The 21,475-nt window shown below is 38.1% G+C and overlaps 1 protein-coding gene across 1 annotated transcript; it reads left to right on the top strand.

Moving 5' to 3' along the window:
* Nucleotides 1-2,726: 2,726 nt before the first annotated feature.
* Nucleotides 2,727-13,973, top strand: tmem218 (transmembrane protein 218). Its single transcript, XM_046861952.1, has 4 exons — nucleotides 2,727-2,913; nucleotides 3,131-3,266; nucleotides 5,647-5,749; nucleotides 13,400-13,973. The coding sequence occupies exons 2-4, from the start codon at nucleotides 3,154-3,156 to the stop codon at nucleotides 13,532-13,534; spliced, it is 351 nt and encodes a 116-aa protein (XP_046717908.1). The 5' UTR covers nucleotides 2,727-2,913; nucleotides 3,131-3,153; the 3' UTR covers nucleotides 13,535-13,973.
* Nucleotides 13,974-21,475: the final 7,502 nt, after the last annotated feature.

Here is a 21,475-nt window from a genome sequence, read left to right as displayed (position 1 = left end):
CTTGATTCCTTACGCGTGCCCATTTTTCCTGCCTCTAACACGTCAGATTTTAGAACAAAATGTTCACCTGCTGCCTGATATATTCCACATTCCAAACTACAAACCGGCTCCATGGGTTTTACACTGACTCTGCCATTGAGCCCAGAATGGGGACGAGCTGCAGTGATGGTTGTCCTCCTGGAACTTTGACCCATCTCCACACAGGATCACTGGAGCTCTTAGTCACCTGTCTTATTAAAGACCTTCTCCCCCAATTGCTCCATTTGGCTGGGCAACCAGCTCTTTCCTTTGAGATTTATGCAGGCAACTGTGATCTTTGGAATCTTCAGTGCAGCAGCATTTTTTTTGTAGCTTTAGATCTGTGCCTGGCAACAATCCTTTCAGGCAGTTACCTTTGAACTCATGGCTTGGTTTTTGCTCTGATGAATTGTCAGCTGTGAGGTCCTCTATAGAGACATGTCTAAATCATGTCCAATCAATAAACCTTTACACAGGTAGACCCTAGTCAAGGTATAGAAACATCTCAACAATGGTCAAGAGAAATGAGAGGCCACTTTGCAAAAACACATTTGTAAGTGTAGTTGCAAAGGGTCTTAATACTTATTAACATGTAATATTTCAGGCTTTTTTAACATTTTTAGAATTCTGCTTTCGCTTTGTCATTATCTAGTCAGGCTGCGACATGACAAGATTTAAAAACATAAAGGGGGTTTGCATACTTACTAAATGCACTGTATATATACATGGGTTTAATGTTATAGGAAAAAAATCACTACCTCAAAAAGGCATTTTGCATTTTTATAAAATGTAATTAAAAAACACACATGCTTTCAAAAATGTCATAATTACATTTAATGTTGTTCAAACGTCCGTGTGACTTTTTAGTTGCCTTTAATACTTTTCTTCTCTATTAAATGTCTTTGTACTTTGTTTCCACTGTATTTACATGTCTTTGTACTCAGAAGAAAACCGTGCCTAAAGACTTTGAAACACAGGGACAACATGCAAACTCTGCACAAACAAAGAAAATATTGTCTTTAAACCACTTGTTTACCACAAAGCAACCATGCCCCTTTACAAAAAAAATCATCCCTTTTTTGACCTTCTGTAAATGCAAAATAAATATAGAATTTTTTATAGTTCTAAATAAAAAAATAAAAGATTTATGATTATGATAAATATCCAAAACAGTGACATATTACCTTAATGAGCTTAATTATAATTTTTTTAATCATGGGTAAACTAATCATGCCTCATGGTATACAGAGACATGAAAATCAGAGACATGTTAGCGACATATATATTATATACATTTAAGATCCAGGGTCTACATTTCCTCACTATGTTTGGAACCAGGATCAATACTATAGAACAGTTCACAAAAGAGGAAGTCATGTATACTGCATATGTCAGCACTCACATTGTACAGGTAGTCCCTAAGTAATGATGCTTCAACTCAACTAAAAAAATTGTAAACATATTTTAAGTTTTGCATGGCAGAGAAAAGTAAAAGTACTTGGGAGACCACCTTGTGAGATGCCTTACTCTTTTTCAGACACTAAAACTGAGCGAAAAGCGATCTCCGCCCTCTATTTGCGAACCAGTGCTCGTGCACGTGCCCTCTGAATCAGAATCAGGTTTATTGGCCAAGTGTGTTGACACACAAAAGGAATTTGGTTCCAGCTGTTGGTGACTCTCAAACGTACACACATAAATAACACTAAATATTTAGCTTGGACAATACAAGAAAAAAACAGACAATACAAGACAAAACAGACAATACGATACAATATAGACAATATGAGTATTAAATAGGACACAATATACAGAGTACAGTAATCACCCGCTTTACCGCGGTCCGAATCTCGCACCTCCGTTTTATCGCGGAATTGCATTTACCACATAACTAATTTGTTTAGCTGATTTTCTTGGTCTCTCGCGGATAGCAATAGCACAATAGACCATAAAACTTATAGGGAATTGTTTTTATGGAGTTTAAATAATGAAATGTATTAATAAAAATTGTTATTAATTAAAAAATAAAGTAAAATGTTTCTATAGTACAGTACTGTATACATAAAATAGCATTATTGGGGTGGCGTCCGTTTATCGCGGTTTGCGGTTTATTGCAGGCGGTTTTGGAACGTAACCACAGTGATAAACGGGGGATTACTGTATATGACAAATCAGTAATGTACATAAAGTGTGAGAGAGCATAGTAGTGCATGGTATGTGCATGGCATGGCTGCCACAAACATACTGCACATGCTGTAAAGTTTATACAATATAGTAGTTTAAATTGCTCTGTTTTGCTAAATTATGTACTGTCATTTGTTAAATTAATACCAAATTACAGTTTACTACACAATACGGATCACCATTCTTTAAGATTCCTGGGTAGGCTAGGCCATATTTTTTGTAAGTTACAAAAAAGTTGTCAAAATAATCCAAAATATTAAAAGCATGTGCTGTAATAGTTCCAATAGTACCAATTTCGGCTGGTGATTTAGTGACAGTACATTCGTTTGGTGATCCTGTTTATGTCTCCTAATCTTTCAACTCAATTAATTTTCAATTCTAATTCAAATCGTTTCCAAAATACCAAAGATTTCCAAATTTTTTACGTGATCTGCGGGAAAAAAAAAAATCATTTGTACTACAATTCCCAGAATTCCTACGAAACGAAACGGCTACTCTGATTGGCTGGTTTGCTGTAACACAGGAAGTGAAAACGGACAACACGAAGTTGTATCTAGGGACAATAATATAACGGGCGCTATATGCTCCGTCGAAGCAAAAACAGTGTGTTTGCTTTTTATTTTATTTATTTTTTAATAATATATTAAATTTAGACTAATTTCACTGCAGGGACAGACTATAAGCGGAGGTAATATTAGCCTGTTTGGCTAACAGGTAAGCAGATAAATAGGGAAATGGATTTACTTTAAATGAACATTCAGCTTATATTACAAGCCGATCTCGATATTCTGTAGGTTAATGATTAAATTAGGCAAAATAGATGCTACTTTTTATTTTTTACCTCTGTTCCTTACAATAATGTAATCTGATTACATTTATACTATATTTAGCTGTAATTGCACTGTCTTTTCTGGTTGACCCTGTGTTGCAGAATACACGCTGTAAAGGAGAGTGATGGGTGGGGCGATGGTGCTCGGGGTGGGTACAGGCGTCTTCATCATCATCATTACATGGATAGGGACCCTGGTCCTTAGTCTCATCATGTCCCGTGCTGCTGGCCCGTCCAAGTAAGTCTATCATTTATTATAATTTTTTTTTTTTATAGTTCATGGACGTACTTTTGTGGACACCTGACCCTTGCAGTCCTATGTGCTTGCTGAACTACCCGTTCCTGATTTTGATGTTTTTCTCCACTCTTCTGGCTTTCCATCAAATGTTAGACTCTGTAACAAGAGCATTAGTGAAGTCAGGCACTTTTATTGGAGGAAGAGGCTTGGGGTGCACTCCGTGTTTCATCTGGTCCCAAAGGGTCGAGGTCCGAATACTTACAATAACGGTAAAATTGCACTACTACAGTATTCAAAGACCTTTTTAATAACTGTGCGTTTCCAAAACACCAGATTTGGAAAGCTTATGGGTATGATGGTCAGGTGTCCACAAACATTTGACCATATGGCGTATATACACCGATCAGGCATAACATTAGGACCACCTGACTGATATTGTGTTGGTTCTCCATTTGCTGCCAAAACAATCCTGAACCATTGAGCATTAACAGGATTAACTTCTTCAGCAATTTAAGCTACAAGAGCTTGTCGTTTGGATCGGACCACACGGGGCTTCTCTGCTGACCTGGAACACCCCACAAGATCTGCTGTTTTGGAGATGCTTTGACGGAGTCTTCTAACCATCACTATTTGGCCCTTGTCAAACTTCGCTGAAAGCCTTAGCTTGCCCATTTTTCCTGCTTTTAACACATCAACTTTGAGGATAAAATGTTCACTTAATATATCCCACCCACTAAAAGGTGCCATGGTGAAGAGATAATCAGGGTTATTCACCGGTCATAATGTTATAATGTCATAATGTTCTGCCTGATCGGTGTTAAATGTTATGCCAAGTAAACTGCTTACATATACAGTACGTTGCAACAAGTACAACATTTATTTGTGTATTTTATTTAATTATTCACTGAGTAATCTTTTGTAAAAGCACTGTACCCTGACCAGGCATGCACATTCCAATTCATCCAAAAGATGTTTAAAAAGATCGATGTCAGAGATGTCACGATCTTCCACTCCAAGCCATGATACCATATCTTTGTGCACAGGGGTATTGTCATGCTGGAAGAGGTTTGGGTCTCCTAGTATCAAAACTTCATCAAAGACCAGACTATTAACACGTACAATGTGTGTTATTTTTTAAGAAAAGTAAGAAAGTAGCTTTGGCAAATACAGTGTCTCACAAAAGTGAGTACACCCCTCACATTTCAGCAACCATTTAGTAAGGGACAATCCTATAATAATATTTTACATATTTTTATAATTTCTATAATATGTTAAATGTTATATAATATTTTAGTCACTGTGCAGCTGAGATAGCAGTACAGATTTTCTGTCCTCTGAAAAGAACTCTGTGATAACAGCTGTACGTCATTAACCATGCAAAGCCACATGTCCTGTTCATCACGTTCATGTTTTTGTCTGCTTGACAGGACCATACACATTTGTGTATCTTTTATTAGAGCAGTTCAAATTTGAATGTTGACATGGCACCTCATGGCAAAGACTCTGAGGATTTAAGAATTAGATTTGTTGCCCTTCACAAAAATGGCCTAGGCTGTAAGAAGATCGGTCACACCCTGAAACCAAGTTACAGTACTATGGCCAGGGTCATATAGAGGCTTTCCAAGACTGGTTCCACTCGGAACAGGACTCGCAAGGGTCCATCAAAGAGGTTCTGCAGATGTCCTCGTGCTGTGTGTCAGGTGCAGAAGCTGGCTTTAGAAAACAGATGCAAACGTGCTGCCAGCATTGCTTTAAAGGTTGCAGAAATGAAAAGTCCGACAAGTTTTTCAACATAATTAAGGCCTCAAACACACCACCAAAATTAAATCGCCAAATCTGTTATCTTGCCGTCACGCTAACCCGTAACTTGAGCAGTCCAACTAATCGATGATGGCATCATTTCATTATCGAATTTATCGGATAGTTGTTGCAGCCTTAATAAAATGTTTGCTAAAATGTAAAGGGGCGTACTCACTTTTGTAAGATACTGTATCTAAAGATGATGTTATTGGAAAATAATCAGCATTGGGTTAGTAACTCTGCAAATTGGGCCACATCCAATTGTTGAAAAGTTTCTTAGACCAGAATGCTATAAATGATGATATGATCATCATAAATCATATAGCAGAAGGTTCTAATTGCTGCAGCTGTCACTAGCAGATAACTCAAATGTGTGTGTGTGTGTGTGTGTGTGTGTGTGTGTGTGTGTGTGTGTGTGTGTGTGTGTGTGTATATATATATATATATATATATATATATATATTTCTATGTTATTGCTACATTATTGATATACTGGCATATTATACATTTTTGAAGATCATCTTGCATTTATTTAAAGGTAGATATATATTAAATAAATAGTAATCTCTTATTTGGTCAGGCTTGGGATCATTCCCTTGGTGCTGTTGGCTCTAACCATCACCTTCATCCTTGTGTTCTTCCCTCGAGCCTCGGAATTACCATCTCCTACTAAAGAAACACAGGTTAGTACGCTATCTACATCATTAAGTGCACCCATGCTCCTCACCTTACACTCATCCGACTCTGCATCCACCGTGACCCTGACCAAGATGATCTGAAGAATGAATCAATGCATACAGAATTCAAATCTGCTCAACCAGCTCACCTATCAGACCTTGTAAACCTCTTTGACTATTTTTAAATTATTATCAGATTGTTTAATGATTAGATCATTTCCACTGGCTGTCTTTCTTATTTTTTTCGTGACCTCTGTATTATAAGGTTCTGGTGGGTATCTGGATGAACATCTGGGTGTTTTTAGAAATAGATCATCATGCAAGCAAAACCTTGAAATACTGTAATCAATTTGTACAGCTCAGCTCAGTTCCTCTCTGAAATATTGCGATGCAAAGGCCTCGTTTGTTGTTTTCACTACACATTGAAGTCATTTGGGGTTTCGGATCAAAAGATCTGTGAAGACGATGGATCAGAAACTTGGCTTTCATTTCCTGACTTTTACATCGAGATGTGTTAAACAACTTAGAACATTGCACCATTGATGGCAGACCATGAAACGGATCAAATTAAATGAAAGTAAATAACATGTAATGTTTGATTCTAATCCCTAGCTTGCAATAACTGCATCAAGATGGAGACCCAGTGACATCACCAAACTGTTGCATTCTTCTTTGGTTCCACTGTTTGTTTTTAGGGGCTTTTTCCCTTCAGTCCCCTCTTTAGAAATGCTTGTTGGATTAAGGTCTGGTGATTGACTTGACTAGTCTAAAACATTCCACATTTTTCCATGATTATGTCCTTTGTTGTGTGGGCAATGGGATTCAAGTCATCGTCCTGCTGCATGATAGAGGGCATTTTAATTAGACTGGATGCATTTCTCTGTAAAGTGGCAGACAAAATGTTTCTGTAGATTTCTGAATTCATTCTGCTGCAATCATCAGTTCCGTTATCAATAAAGATTACTGAGGCTTTTCCTTAAGCAGCCATGCAAGCCCAGACCATGACAGTTCCTGATGCTTGAATGATGAGTTTCGGATCATTAGCAGATCCTTTCATTCTTTACACTTTGGCCTCTCCATCACTTTGGTAGAGGTTAAACTTAATTCCAGAACTTTTCTGGCTCCCTTGTGTATTTTTATGTGAATTCCAATCAGACCTTCTGATTCTTACTGCATTTACATTTACATTTACATTTGCGGCATTTAGCAGACGCCCTTATCCAGAGCGCCGTACAAAAGTGCTTTGAGTCTCTAGTAATGAATAAATCTACACTGGTACGCAAGATTACAAACTTAATACAAATATAACCCTTGAATTCTACAAGCTTGGAAGTGCTAATTTAAGTATTTCAGGAAGAGGTAGGTCTTCAGTCGTCGCTTGAAGATAGTCAGGGACTCTGCTGTACGGACATCTAGGGGAAGTTCATTCCACCACCTCGGTGCCAGAACAGAGAAGAGCCTTGAAGTGTACTTACCTCTCATTCTGAGAGAAGGAGGTACCAGTTGAGCAGTGCTGGAGGATCTCAGACAGCGTGGTGCAGTGCGAGATGTGATAAGGTCACTAATGTAAGATGGTGCTGGTCCATTTTTGGCCTTGTAGGCAAACATCAGTGTTTTGAATCTGATACGTGCAGCTACTGGAAGCCAGTGAAGGGAGTGCAGCAGTGGGGTGCTGTGGGAGAACTTGGGCTGATTGAACACAAGTCGTGCAGCTGCGTTTTGAGGGGCTGATGAGTTGTATACGTTTTGTGATGTGGACTATCTCTGCTTGTAATCTTGCCCCTGTCTTGTAGAGGCTGTTAGTCATGTCACTGACTGTCATTTCTGGGTTTTTCTTTATAGCTTTCATAATGCTTTTGCCACCTACTCTTGTTTTTCTTGTTCCATGTGTGGTTGTCAGGGGTTTCTTTATTTGTCAGGACGTTACAAAGTACTGGCTATGCCCAGTGCGTGCGCAACGGCTTTTACCAATTTCCCCTCTTTTCTCAGCTTTAGAATGAGTTCCTTTTCTCATAGTCATCTTTTTGTCATAGTTATCTACCCTTTTCAAGCAGATGCAGGATTTCAAATTAAAATTCAGGATTTAAAAACCAAGAGTAGTCATTCGAAGCTATGAATTGTTTAGACAACAATTAGTCATGTTGTTTAAGTCAGTCTTGTTCCAGTATTGCTGATCACTATAAAAGGATTGTGTTTAAACAGCTCCTGTTTGCTATTCATTACATTTAATCTCTTAGTCATTGGTCGTAGCTTATCTGGTGCATTTAGTCCCTAGTGCCTAGTCCCAAGTGAAATTGGTAATAAAATTCAGCCGATCAAAATCACAATTTAGAGGTTCTGATACGTTTGTTAGCTACCTGCTCCAGAAGTGACTTCCATTAGACATTTAGCTCCGTAGTCACCTTGGAGAATAGTTCCAATTTTTTTCTTAAAAGAACTGCAAAGATGAAGGTAAATGCGAGCTTCATTAGTCTGTTAAAATGTCCATGCGAAGTGTAAAAGCCGAAGCAAGACTCTGTTTAGTTAGCATGTAGCTGCTGTGGTTGCTGCTCAGGTATAATAAAATACAGTAACGCTGGCTATAGGAAAGTTTATGAGCCTTGTGATTTGTAAGCAATTGCAATAGCAACATTTATTTATTAAGGAAACATAACACTTTTTTTAAATTTGTTTGCAGTTTCATTTAATGTTGCAAAACATCCACAAAGCAGGTTCTATTAGCTATAAACATTGTTCACTATAAAGTTAATAAGACAATGAAAATTAGTAGGAGTAAGTGGAGTGGTGCGGTGGAGGAGTTCAGGTACCTGGAATCAACAGTGCAAAGTAATAAAGGGTGTGTTAGAGAAGTGAAGAAAAGAGTGCAGGCAGGGTGGAGTGGGTGGAGAAGAGTGATAGCAGGAGTGATTTGTGATAAAAGGGTCTGCAAGAGTGAAAATGTTTATAGAACTGTGGTGAGACCTGCGATGTTGTATGGTTTAGAGACAATGGCATTAAGTAAAAGACAGGAGGTGGAGCTGGAGGTAGCAGAGGTGAAGATGCTGAGATTTTTATTGGGAGTGACGAAGATGAACAGGATTAAAAACGAGTTTATTAGAGGGACAGCGCATGTAGGAAGTTTTGGGGACAAAGTGAGAGAGGCCCGACTGAGATGGTTTGGACATGTGCAGAGGAGGGACATGGGGTATATGCTAGGGATGTAGCCACCAGGAAGGAGGAAGGTTCATGGATGTGGTAAAGGAATATATGCAGGTAGTTGGTTTGAAAGAGGCAGATGTAGAGGACAGAGTATTATGAAGACGGATGATCCGCTGTGACGACACCTAATGGGAGCAGCCAGAAGAAGAAGAACAGGAAGAGGAAGACGTTAATAAGACACAAACCCATGTAGATTGTTGCAGAGAAACAGAAGCCAGAAACATAACATACTTAGGGGTTCCTGTGATGTAAAATGTAAAATGCTTTTAAACTCTTTCTGTAAATGTTAAATAAAAGTCTTAAAAAAAAATCATCACCAGGTAAATGATTACATGTCATAAACTAGATACAGCTATAAAGTAACTCATTACACTACATAGGCATTCTTTACTTAACTTTAAATGGTACAAGATTTGTATCTATATTAAGAACAGTGAAGTAATGCTATTGTTATAAGTTTTATATGTTTGCTTACACTAAGGCAAAGCTGACCTTTCAGACTGTAGTTCCAGCTGTAACATAAACAATATGTTTCATTTGGTGTGCTTGATCTAACATTATTGTTTCTATAGTAACAGCTCATACACAGGGATTTGTACAAAGGACAATCCATATGGTGTAATCCAAGACTATTAATAAATGGGTGTAATAAAAAAAGAGTTATATTCAGGTGCTATTAACTAATAATTTTTCACTTTTAAATGTAGTGTAGTTTTTTTTTTTTTTTTTTTTTCAATTTACTGTTTGCTTTTTCTTTATTTACATAGTGCTTTGCAAAGTTTCCCATCACAGGAACATCTGCAGAACTGGGATATTTGACTTTTGGAAAGTTTTTTACTTTTTGAGTGAGAGAGAGAGAGAGAGAGAGAGAGAGAGAGAGAGAGAGAAATACATTGATTATCTATTCTTGTTATAACATACGTAATAACTTGTCTTGATCATTAAATTGAACTAGAAAACCATTATGATGTACAGTGTCATTCATTAATTCATTAAAATTCGATTTGTCATGGTATAAGCCAAATCACATTAGCATATGAAGCACCTACATCACGTATCCGTTATGTAATCATGATGTATTGATGTATTGGATTTCTAATGATGGCTTTGGACCGGAGTGCAGCTATTTTTTTTACACCCCAACAGAATTAAATGTCAGGTTTACAAACCGAACTTCAGGACTACAATGAAAGGATGTGACTAATAGCGCAAAACTGCAAGATGACCTTGTTCCCAATTTACATATTCTGATTGCCATGCAGCATGCATTGTAAGGTGTGCATGTGTGTGTGTCTGTGTGTGTCTGTGTGTGTCTGTGTGTGCTTAACACAAAGACCTGGTTTGGTTTATCTCTCTGGAGCAGCAGAGTAGCACAAACACCCAGCAGCATATCCCCCTGATGTGTTTCTGCCAAAACCTGTGTCCTCTTTGCCAAACTGCCCCTTGCAGAACACAAACACGCACTCTAGCACACATGCACAATCACACAAAATGTCACAGCTAGAGTTTATTCTGCCTTTTAGCCGGAAATTAAAACAGAATGCATAGAATAAATTCCTAAATGTTGTGAGAAATACACAAAACTTTATGTAACCAGTAAGTGTCTTATCATACAATAGAGTTGTCACTAAAGACACTGTACTGACTGTACTGTCACAATTAAAGCATCTATGGAATGTTCATGAATTACCCAGCCACAGTGGCTTTCCTTGTTAATTAGCTCCTTGTGTTAATGAAGGAGGTGATGATCTCAGATTTCAGCTCCAAGTGAAACTGTTAAAAAATGTCAAGGCTGTGATCATGCCGAAAAGTGGGCGTATATACAGTACTATGCAAAAGTATTAGGCAGGTGTGAACCAATGCTGTACAGTAAGAATGCTTTCAAAAATAGAAGTGTTAATAGTTGATTTTCATTAGTTAACAAAATGGAAAGTAAATGAACAGAAGAGAAATCGAAATCAAATCGATATTTGTTGTGACCACCCTTTTCCTGCTAAACAATTCTTCTAGGTTCGCTTGCATACGGTTTTTGAAGGATCTTGGTAGGTAGGTTGTTCCAAACAATTTGGAGAACTAACCACAAATCTTTTGTAGATTTAGGCTGCCTCAAATACTTCGGTCTCTTCAAGCAAACAACTTTGGTCCTGCTTCAGCCAAATTTTTACAATTTTGACTAATCAGTCCAGAGCACCTGCTGCCATGTTCCTGCACACAGTTTCTATGTTTTTGTGCATAGATAAATCACTTGTTTTCCTGTCGGAGGTATGGCTAGATATATTTCTTCTAGGAAGACCACTTTGGCCAGACTTTTCTTGAACAGCATATCTTTAAAAACCAGTCTACTTTAAAATCTTTGCCTGGGAGAGATCTTGTGGATGCAGTTTAATTACCTTGTGTCTGGTTGCTGTGTACAGTCTTGTTATCCTGTGTGACCTGTGACATGGTCCACAACCTTACCTTAGTACCAGAGTTTAGCTGTTCCTCTCCCAGTTTATGCCTCCTATACAACTTTTACTGTTTTAGTTAATGACTGTGTTTCAACCTACATGTGAAATTGATGATCATTAGCACCTGCTTGGTATACATTGTTACATACACCTGAATCTAATCCTACGAAATACAGGACTTTTTAAATGTAAGAATTGAAATTGAATGGACATTCGGTGCAAATCAGATAAGGATGGATTCCCTTTTTTAGGTAGATTCCTCTCAAGGTTTCTTCGTCATGCCATTTCGTTGAGTTTTTACTTGCCACAGTTGGCACTGGATTAGGGATCTTTTTTTATTTTTTTTTTACAATTATAAGAAACAAATGTATAGGAACTAAACTTATACACTATTTTATACAACTTATAACCGCTTTATCTCTGTCAAACTGCTACAAGACCATGTCCATTGTTAAAAGTGCTGTACAAATAAAAATTCATTAAATTGAAAGCCAAAGGATGGTGACAACAAATATTGATGTACATTTTTATTCTGTTTTCTCACTGTCCATTTTTTAAATTTATTGATTATTGATAAAGATTTTTTGAAGAAATTCTTTCTTTATAGCATTTCATTGCACCTGCCTAAAACTTTTGCACAGTACTCTATATGTGTATTTATATATAAATATATATAATCATATCCATTTACAGTATCAAATATGAATCTGTTGTAATATTGATGTTTCAAAGTATCTCAAGTGCTGTGTACAGTGTGTGTGGGGGAGTTCTGGGTACTGGGAGCTAGGTAGGTAGGCATGTGATCTGGCTAGTGTTGACGTAAGTTGAATGGCTAGCCTGCTTATTTACTCAGTTGTGATACATATTTTTCTCAAACGCATAGCTGCGATTTTGTCTTTAAAGGACTCTCAGAAATAACGCGTGTCACTGTTCCTTTTTTGTTCAAATGTTAAAATATTGATCAGCAAAAAGAAATATAATCGCAATTTAATGTTATGAAAATGTAATCTCAGCACTGCTTCATACACAAAGCATGCCTTTTTTGTGTTTCAGTGTGCATGGAGAACGAGCCACCAAGGACTGTGAATTGAGCCTCGCTCTGTGCTCGTGTTCTGCTGCCTGTGGTAAAAGTTTGAGCAGATCGTCTGCTTCTCATGATAAGTGGCGGTCTGTTGTATAAGAAATGCTGGAGCCTTCGCTGTTGTACAAAAACATATCACAGTGCCAATTAGGGTGGCCCCCAAACAGGATCTGGGCACGGCTCACTCAATGCCGCATTAATAAAACATGGCCACCGCTCCTTGCTTCGCTAGCTGGCTAATTGGCAAATTAGAAAGTGAGATGCGTTAAACGAGAGAACACTGCATTCACTGGAGACGATGCCCTCCCCCATTCGTGCGGCACTCACACCCGCACACATACACACTCACAGAGTGAGAAACACTTTTTTCTATATTTCTCCTTGTCAGGTCTGTCACTCTTTTCTGCACATTCACTCTTGATTGTTTCTCTCTCTCTCTCTCTCTCTCTCTCTCTCTCTCTCTCTCTCTCTCTCTCTCTCTCACACGTTGTCCTTATCATATCTGAATGCCATTAGGGACTTGTGCTTCTTCACTTCATAATTGCCTAAACCTTCAATTCAGCATGTACTGTAAAATACATACCTGAAAAGGTTTAAATATAATGATCCTGAGCACTAAAAGCACACTGTGGAAGAAATTTATGTGATTATGTCTGTTGATATGTCAAGGGCAAGTTTTCTTTGTTAATAGGCATTTATCAAAGATATGATCAGATAATGAGCTGGATTTTATAAGTGTATATAGAAACTAATAATGGAAAAGCAAATGGAAAAGCAAATGGAAAAGCACTGAAAGAAACTAGTTCTGGAAGGAGAAGGAAGGAGTTCTGCTGACCTCTAGTGGAGAAATGAGATTGCAATCCAACTTTACATTCGAAGCATCAATGCTGTCAATTTTATAATGCTCTGTAATGATCTGCTGTGTTTCAGATAGTGGACACCTTCTTCATCGGCCGCTATGTGCTCCTGGCAGTAGTGAGTGTGGTCTTCCTGATGTCTCTGTTCCTTCTTTTACCATTCCACCTCTTGGAGCCGGTGTACGCCAAACCCCTGAGAGCCCACTAGACTAGGGCCTGGCACATGCCAATTCCCTAGTGGACCAGCTAACATCAATGAGACTGACTTCAGATGAAAGGCTTCAGTGTTTTTTGTCTGCAGGCCAAATGTGCTCTTTTGGACTCTCTTTGACTTTACTCTAGAAATAAATCTTATAGGTAGCTCTACTATCTTGAAAACTGTGGTGCATTATTCATTCAGGTTAATGACATCAGTAGCTGCATTTTCAGTTTTTTTTCCAGTGTTTTTTGGTTAAGGCCTGGAATTACTGAAAAATCCCAGCACTCAAGACTCTTAAACCTCAGCTGCTCTACTATGGCTCTCTCAGTTGTACATATTTTTGGATAAAAAGTGTCCGCCAAATGAGCATCTAGAAATGTAGCTTCTCACTTTTGTATCTGCTGGTTGTATTTTTTATTTTTTAATAAAACACTATTCTTTACTGATATTCATGTGCGTCATTTGTTTTTAATGACAAGCATCTGTATTATCAATGCACTCTATGCCACTCTATTAACTGGTGACCTGCTACCCCTTTATTGTCCACCCAGACACAGCAATGCAGACATTTAATCAGCTCTGCACCATTTTGACATGCTAATTTGGCAAGAAGTGTTCTTTAAGATACCGTCTCTTTACACAATGTGACAAAAGCGCTGGGAGCAGAATTGGGTGCTTCAGCAGAACGTCAAGCTGTGCAAGTTGATTATTTTCATCGTAACAAGGAAACACACTGTGTGGACTTTTTCTTGCATCGCGTTCTTCAGGAGTTCATATATGTTTTAGAGAGACGGGCATCATTACAGCAGGTTTAATTCATGTGAATGTTCATGTGTATACTCTTCACACTGAATATATTAAGAAGCTTGCTGAGATCTAGTGTTTGCATCCAATAAAAGACAGTTTGTTTAGAGTCTGTAAACAATTTGGCTGGTCCACATCTTTTGAGACACTAACTTGGGCTCCATTCATTCTCTTTGTTGCTACATGGTTCTAACTGCCTAGAGCGGTTTTGGCAGATCTTCCACAGATTATCGTCTTGAGTCGGTAAACAACTCTCACATCCTTTAAGAGTCTTTCAATGTTATTCGCCAACTAACTTGAAATGAGAAATGGAGTAAATAAAAGTCTTACTGTTTGCACTTTTAAGGGAAAGCTGCTATGTTATCCAACTATGAAAAAGTCTTTGCATGAAACAGTAATGTTTTAATAAATAAATATTTTACAGATCCCACGGTCAATAAGTTCATGTTAATAGGACGTGGGCTCAACAGGAAAAGGTTTTTCAGATCTAACGGATGTACCACCTGATCCAGATATCTTCAACTATAATAGACCTGTGCTAATGTGTTACATCTTATCTAATGGAAGTGGTAAACTTTTGATATTATATATTTGGCCTTGATAATGTGATGTCCCACATATCTAGATTCCACAAGGTTCTTTTTGTTTTTTTTTTGTTTTTTTTTAAGAAAAATTTGAAGGAGATCAGGGAGCTGGGAAGGACGTGCAGTGAAATTCCAACCAGTCTGATGAAAGAGAATCTAATGAATCAAATCCAATCCTATTAGTTCCAGCCCACATCTCAACACTGAGGCTTTCTGAGGGCTAATGGATGGATAGATGGGTGGATGGATGGATGGATGGATGGGTAGAGCAATGGTTAAATTGCAGAATAAGAGTAGGAATAGATTGATGGAGTTTACTCCATTCCAATGGGATCACATCATAATAAATGAATAATTTAGGAATAATTCAATTATTCCCAGATGCCAGATCTATAAATTAAGACTCCATCATTTGTGTACACATTTCTGTTTATTTAACAGCTACAAAAAAAAAAGCACAGGATGCTGATCTGCAGAATGATCTCCAGCTCTAGTCTTTTCTGGTTTTTCCCCTACCATTTTTCTTTCGGTTTCTTTCCATGTTTCATTCTCCACAGTGAGACTCGGGTCTCCGTTGGTTTTCACGCTGGTTGTGACTTTGTGCTCTCTCCAGGGAGTGGGAAAATGAGTCGAACAAAGCGACTAGGGCAGCAGCGCTCATTTGGAGTCTGAGCGGGAGCTTTTGTGATGCAGCCAGCTGGACATACAAAGAGACGTGAGAGAGACAGAGGAAAGGGAACAGAGGGAAATGGAGATCCAGGGATAGAGAGGTGTTAGCCTAGGATGTGGGTGTGGGTGCTGGAGTTTGGGGTAGGAGTGTAAAAGTGGGATAGAGAGAGGGATAGAGAAAAGGGGCGGGGATGGTGGGAGGGGGAGAGGAGGAGATGCTCTTTTGTGATCCACTCAAGCAGAACTCCTGCTCCCACCTCCTCCTTTTGCTTTTGCTCCTGCCTCCTTTTTGCGGCATGTCAGTGACCTTTTAGTCCTAATCCTAACCCTGAGAATCTGTAGCTATGGATCTCATGTTGACGGCTAAGAGAGCAAATCTAGATTAGTTATTTAAGTTATTTACTCTTCTGTATTAAACAATTATCTAAATGACACTGGATCTACCCAATGCACATGCTGTAAATGTAACAAAAGAAAATGGTACAGAAGATAATTTATATATATATATATATATATATATATATATATATATATATATATATATATATATATATATATATATATATCGACCAAGCATAACATTATGACCGCTGATCGAGCAGAATATTATGACCACCTGCCTAATATTGTGTTGGTCCCCTATTGCTGCCAGTCGAGCATTACCAGCATTAACTTCTTCAGCATTTGTGCTACAGTAGCTTTTTTGTAGGATCTGACCAGTCTTCGCTCCCAACTTTGCTCTGACCGAGTTTTCTAGCCATCAAAATTTGGCCCTTGTCAAGGTCAAAATCTAATGTTTGCCAAATTTCATGCTTTTAACAAATCAAATATAATGACAAAATGTTCACTTGAAGAGATAATTAAGTGTATATAAGTGTGTGTGTGTGGTTGTGTGTGTATATATATATATATATATATATATATATATATATATATATATATAAAATAACAATATTTACAAAATTTTAAGTCTTAGTTGGTATACAATACAATACAATACCACATTACAGTAAACGCAGATTGCAAGGGCGGGGAAAGTTTTAGCGGGGAAAGTTTCTCAAGATGAGATTACTTTAGTGGCATTCCTTCATTTAAGGCTTAAGGCATGGGCATGTAATGGTTACCCAGGCAATCGCTGATGTATTTTTGGCAATACAAGTGTGGATTTTCTCACTGCCTCTCAGGCCTGCACCATTACTCCTTTTGTGTGAAGTGTTGAGGTGCTGTCACAGCCTCATACACCTCCCATCTTCAACCCCCCAACTCTTTCTATCTTGCTCCATCTCTTTCCACAGTGGGGATTATCTCAAAGGCCCAACTCCTGGCCTTGTTTAATGGGTCAGTGAAGGCAGCTAGAGACCCTCTCTGCCCAGTCCTGGTGTCCTGAGGTGTCTTGAAGCGTGGCGTTTGACATTTTTAACAGGGATATGGTGCTCAATGTAGACCAGAATTAAGTGGTCTTCAATGGAGATTCAAAGGTAGGGAGGGTAGTCAATGTACAAATGATGCTTGATGTTTAAATATTTGATTAGAAAAACACATTCTGTTTCTATTTTCTCTAATGTTTTATTTAATTAATGAAATAAGATTTAATCAAAAGCAACCTTTCCCTAGTCTTAACCCTTTCTATCATTTCATATTAGATGACTGGTTCAAATCAATTTCTCACTTTACTCTTGACACTATGTGGCTTTATCTCAGTCTGTGATTTGATAAATTTTTTGAGAGAAAAAAAATGCTTCAATCTTGAACCATTAATACTTTTTTGTCCCTCTGGAAAACTGATAAAAGTTCAATGTATGAGAGTGAGTCAAACAGAAAAAAACTTTTTAATAATGACCTGTAGAGGCATGGACTCCACAAGACCTTCAAAGCTGAGTGAGGTGGAGCCTATATGGATTGGAGTTTTTTGCCCAGTACATCCCACAGATATTTTATCAGATTAAGGCCTGGGGGTTTTGGAGGCCAAGTCAACACCTTGAACCCTTTGTCATTCCACTCAAGACGCCAGCTGAACACTTCCCAAAGCATCACACTGCTGACTCCACCAGCTTGCATTGTTCCTGTAGTGCATTTTGTTTCCATGTCTTTCGCAGGTAATGAACACTCACCTGGACGTCTACATGATGTAGGGTATAATTTGACTTATCAGACCAAGGCAGCCTCTTCCATGCTCATATGCCTTTTATAAGTGCATGGTAGTGATGCAGACGATGCAAGATGGTGTGCAGGAGTCAGCATGTCCGCTCTGACTGGTCTACTACACGGGCCTATATGCAGCAAGCTGCGATTACTATCAAAGCCAGCATTAACTTTTGTGGCAGTTTGTGCTACAGTTGATCTTTTGAGGGATCAAATTGGGCTGGCTAGCTCAACACATGGATCAGTGTGTCTTGAGCACACATTACTCAGTGACCAATTCAACAATTTTATAGGTATTAACCGACCAATTCAACAATTTTATAGGTATTAACCACTGCATACTGTGAACACCACACAAGATTTGCTATTTTGATAGATGGATGGATGGATGGATGGATGGATGGATGGATGGATGGATAGATAGATAGATAGATAGATAGATAGATAGATAGATAGATAGATAGATAGATAGATAGATAGATAGATAGACAGACAGATAGATAGATAGATAGATAGATAGATAGATAGATAGATAGATAGATAGATAGATAGATAGATAGATAGAAATAAGAATTTGTCATTACATAGTACACAGCTTGTTAATGTTATTTCATTCTTTGTTCATACAATGTATTTCTATATACCTAGAGTTTGTAGCAACATGTGTGTGGTCTCCAGCCAAAAAATAATTTAGGAAGTTGGGGAGTTTAATAAAAGAACAGGTCAGGCATGTTGCCCAGCATGGTCCTTGTGTTCACAGTGAAGCAAATCAGCGGGCCCGCAGAGAGTGACACTGGGTCTGTCTATATGAGCCTAATCGCTTTCTCCCTCCTGTTTGATTCTGGCCACTCAGCCACGATGATGTTTGAGCTCCATACTGTGTGAACAGACAAAAACAAATTTCTCCTGGCTCTTTGTACCAGTGCAAACCATTCCCAAACTGTTTTGCGACTAATGGGGGTGGCAGGGACAAAAAAATGGCTCCTTTGTGCAATTGGGCTCTTTTCGAGCACGTCTTTCCCTCAGCAATCAAAAGCCACAACATTCTTGCTGTCAGATTAATTGATATGTTTGGGCTGAAAATTAAATGGCATTCATTTATGGTGAAACAACTTTGTCTAAATAAGTGAAAATGTTCCAGTTGCATTTGCGATTTCAGCTTCTCAGCCCAACGTTTTCATTGCTCCAAGAAGATAAAAGGCGAGTTTGAAATCGAGAAATAGTCTGAAAACACTGAATGGGGCACAACAAAAGCAGTGCCGATCATGCAAGGCAAGCCACTAAAGACTTTGGGGAAGGTCAGTTTTGTTTGAAAACACTCCCTCTTGGCCTCTATATAGTGTTTCTGAGTAAGTGGTAAGCTCCCAAAATGAAACAAGAAGACTGTCAACTTGTCCAAGGTGAGGTTTATGGGCAGGAAACATTTTGATGTTTTAATGGAGAAAATGTTTGTAGATTTGATCACTTGTAGACCTATAATATATTAAACTGATGCTAATCGTTTAGGGACCCATCCTTCCTTCTTTTCCTCGCATCGCCTATCATACCCCCTCCCATCTCCTCCTGGCCCCATATCCCAGCCTTGTTCTCAATCTGAGGGACGTGAAAAACGAATGACACAGATGTTGTTGGAGGAGACAGCACCCCGTCCCTCTCCTTCTTGCTCCCGGTATGGGGTCTCAAACTTGTTTTTCAATCATTGTGTCGTCCAACTTCTTTACCAAAAGAGAACAGAGAGGGGGAGAGAGAGGGAGAGAGAGGGAGGGAGGGAGAAAGAGAAAGAGAGAGAGAGAGAGAGAGAGAGAGAGAGAGAGAGAGAGAGAGAGAGAGAGAGAGAGAATGAGGGAGGGAAAGTAAAAAAAAAAAAACATTGGTGGAACATAAAGAAAATTCTTTATAACAATCCCCAAAATGCTTAGTACAAGTCTGCTGGTAGCGATGAGCAAAAGCTTGATTTAGACTTGTTCTCTGCTAGGATGGCACTCTAGGGAAATACTGAGCACTGCAAGAGCAGAAAAGACAAGCATTCCATTGGGGACAGTTTCCATGTAAAGATGCAGCTTTCAGCATGGCTGCTCTGGCTGGCATTCCTGTGCACCTGCACGGTGCAAGCGTCAGGTCACTGCAAATGCCACTGCATGTGTTTACCAGAGGAGCAGCAGCTACAGGTAGCTAAGAGGTCAGAGAAGCCAGAGGGCAAAGGAAATTATCGCCATCGTCTGGCACATGTACATCCGTCACGCAGAGACAGGGGTCACCGCAGGAAAGGTAAAATCCAAACCATCTGTTACTTATCTGCTTTCACTCAGGGGGTCTGGAAACAACATCTGAAGATTTGTTCTATTGTGCGACACTTTAGTAAGATTCTAAATATTTAATGTAAAAAATAATTCCATGCAGTGATGCAGTTCTGTGATTAAGACAGTTTTCTGTTGGTGCTCATTGTAATACGGTGATTGAAAAGATGATCGGTTATGCATGGATTACCAGCTGCTTGGTTGTTTCTATTCAGGATATATTCCATTTTCCAATCTTTGTAAAGAATGTCACGGTTATGTTCATTCAACAGCTTTAAGAAAAACACTTTTTTTGTGTGCCAGCATGGGGTCTAGTGCATGAAATCAATGCTACTTGTTAAACTCTTTTTCATGATGATTTTTTTTTTTTTTTTGCTTTATGCCTCAGAATTACTACATGAAAGGGTTTGTAGTGGCTAGCATGGCTCAATTACAAACATAAATAATATCTCTTTTAATGCTGTTAAAATTCTAAATCTAATCACTTGTATGTAAATAATAATAAAAAATATTTAATCCCATTTTTTGGTTTAGACCTTGAAGAAATTGGGGGTTGTGAACATGGGATTATGCCAAATGAATCTTAAAATCAATAAAACAGTGAATAAAAGATATTCATCACTAGAAGCATGTGAAATATACAATTATTACATTTATTTATTCTGTTAAACATTATATAGGTTTCCTTCTCTCTCTATCTATCTATCTATCTATCTATCTATCTATCTATCTATCTATCTATCTATCTATCTATCTATCTATCTATCTATCTATCTATCTATCATCTATCTATCTATCTATCTATCTATCTATCTATTTAACTTGACCTTGGTTTTCGTCTGACCTGTGGCATCTTTATTTTTTCCCATTATTATTAATGCCACAGATAAATTCAGTGATGCATGATTAATTGTTTCTTTGTTGGAATAGTTTGATTCTGGCTGGTTTAAGAATAATATCTCAGTGTTTGTATTGCTGTCATGATGTGTATAAAATTTGCTATTATTAAAGAAGGCATGTTGATGTTATTTACATTACATACGTCTGCTCTTAATTTAAAATATAATTACGTTAAACAATACCAGTAATATATTAACAAGAAAGTGTTAATATATCAGCTTCTTTGTTCTTTGAAACTTAAATAAATAAATCTTCTTTAAGTCCAGTTGGGACTCTTTTTTGTTCAGTGGTCTTCTGCTCTTTTGTTGCTTCTGAAGGCTGCTCAAAGTGCTGGCCATCAAGGCCATGATCTCTGGATCAATACACGTCTATCAATGAAACTGAGGCCTTTTCAACTTACAATAGACAGCTCACTAAACACTTTTTTATTTAGGGCTTTCTCAAAGGAAAATGAACTGCCAATGCCTATTTTTTCTTCTGACACATTTATGCTTTCTATTCTCTCACTCAATTCTCTCTCTCACTTGATCTTCTCAGAAACCATATTTATAACA

The sequence above is a fragment of the Silurus meridionalis genome, chromosome 11 (assembly GCF_014805685.1).
Source record: "Silurus meridionalis isolate SWU-2019-XX chromosome 11, ASM1480568v1, whole genome shotgun sequence".
Lineage (NCBI taxonomy): Eukaryota > Metazoa > Chordata > Actinopteri > Siluriformes > Siluridae > Silurus > Silurus meridionalis.
Note: the sequence above shows the minus strand (reverse complement) of the source record. Positions and strands in the feature narration are given on the sequence as shown.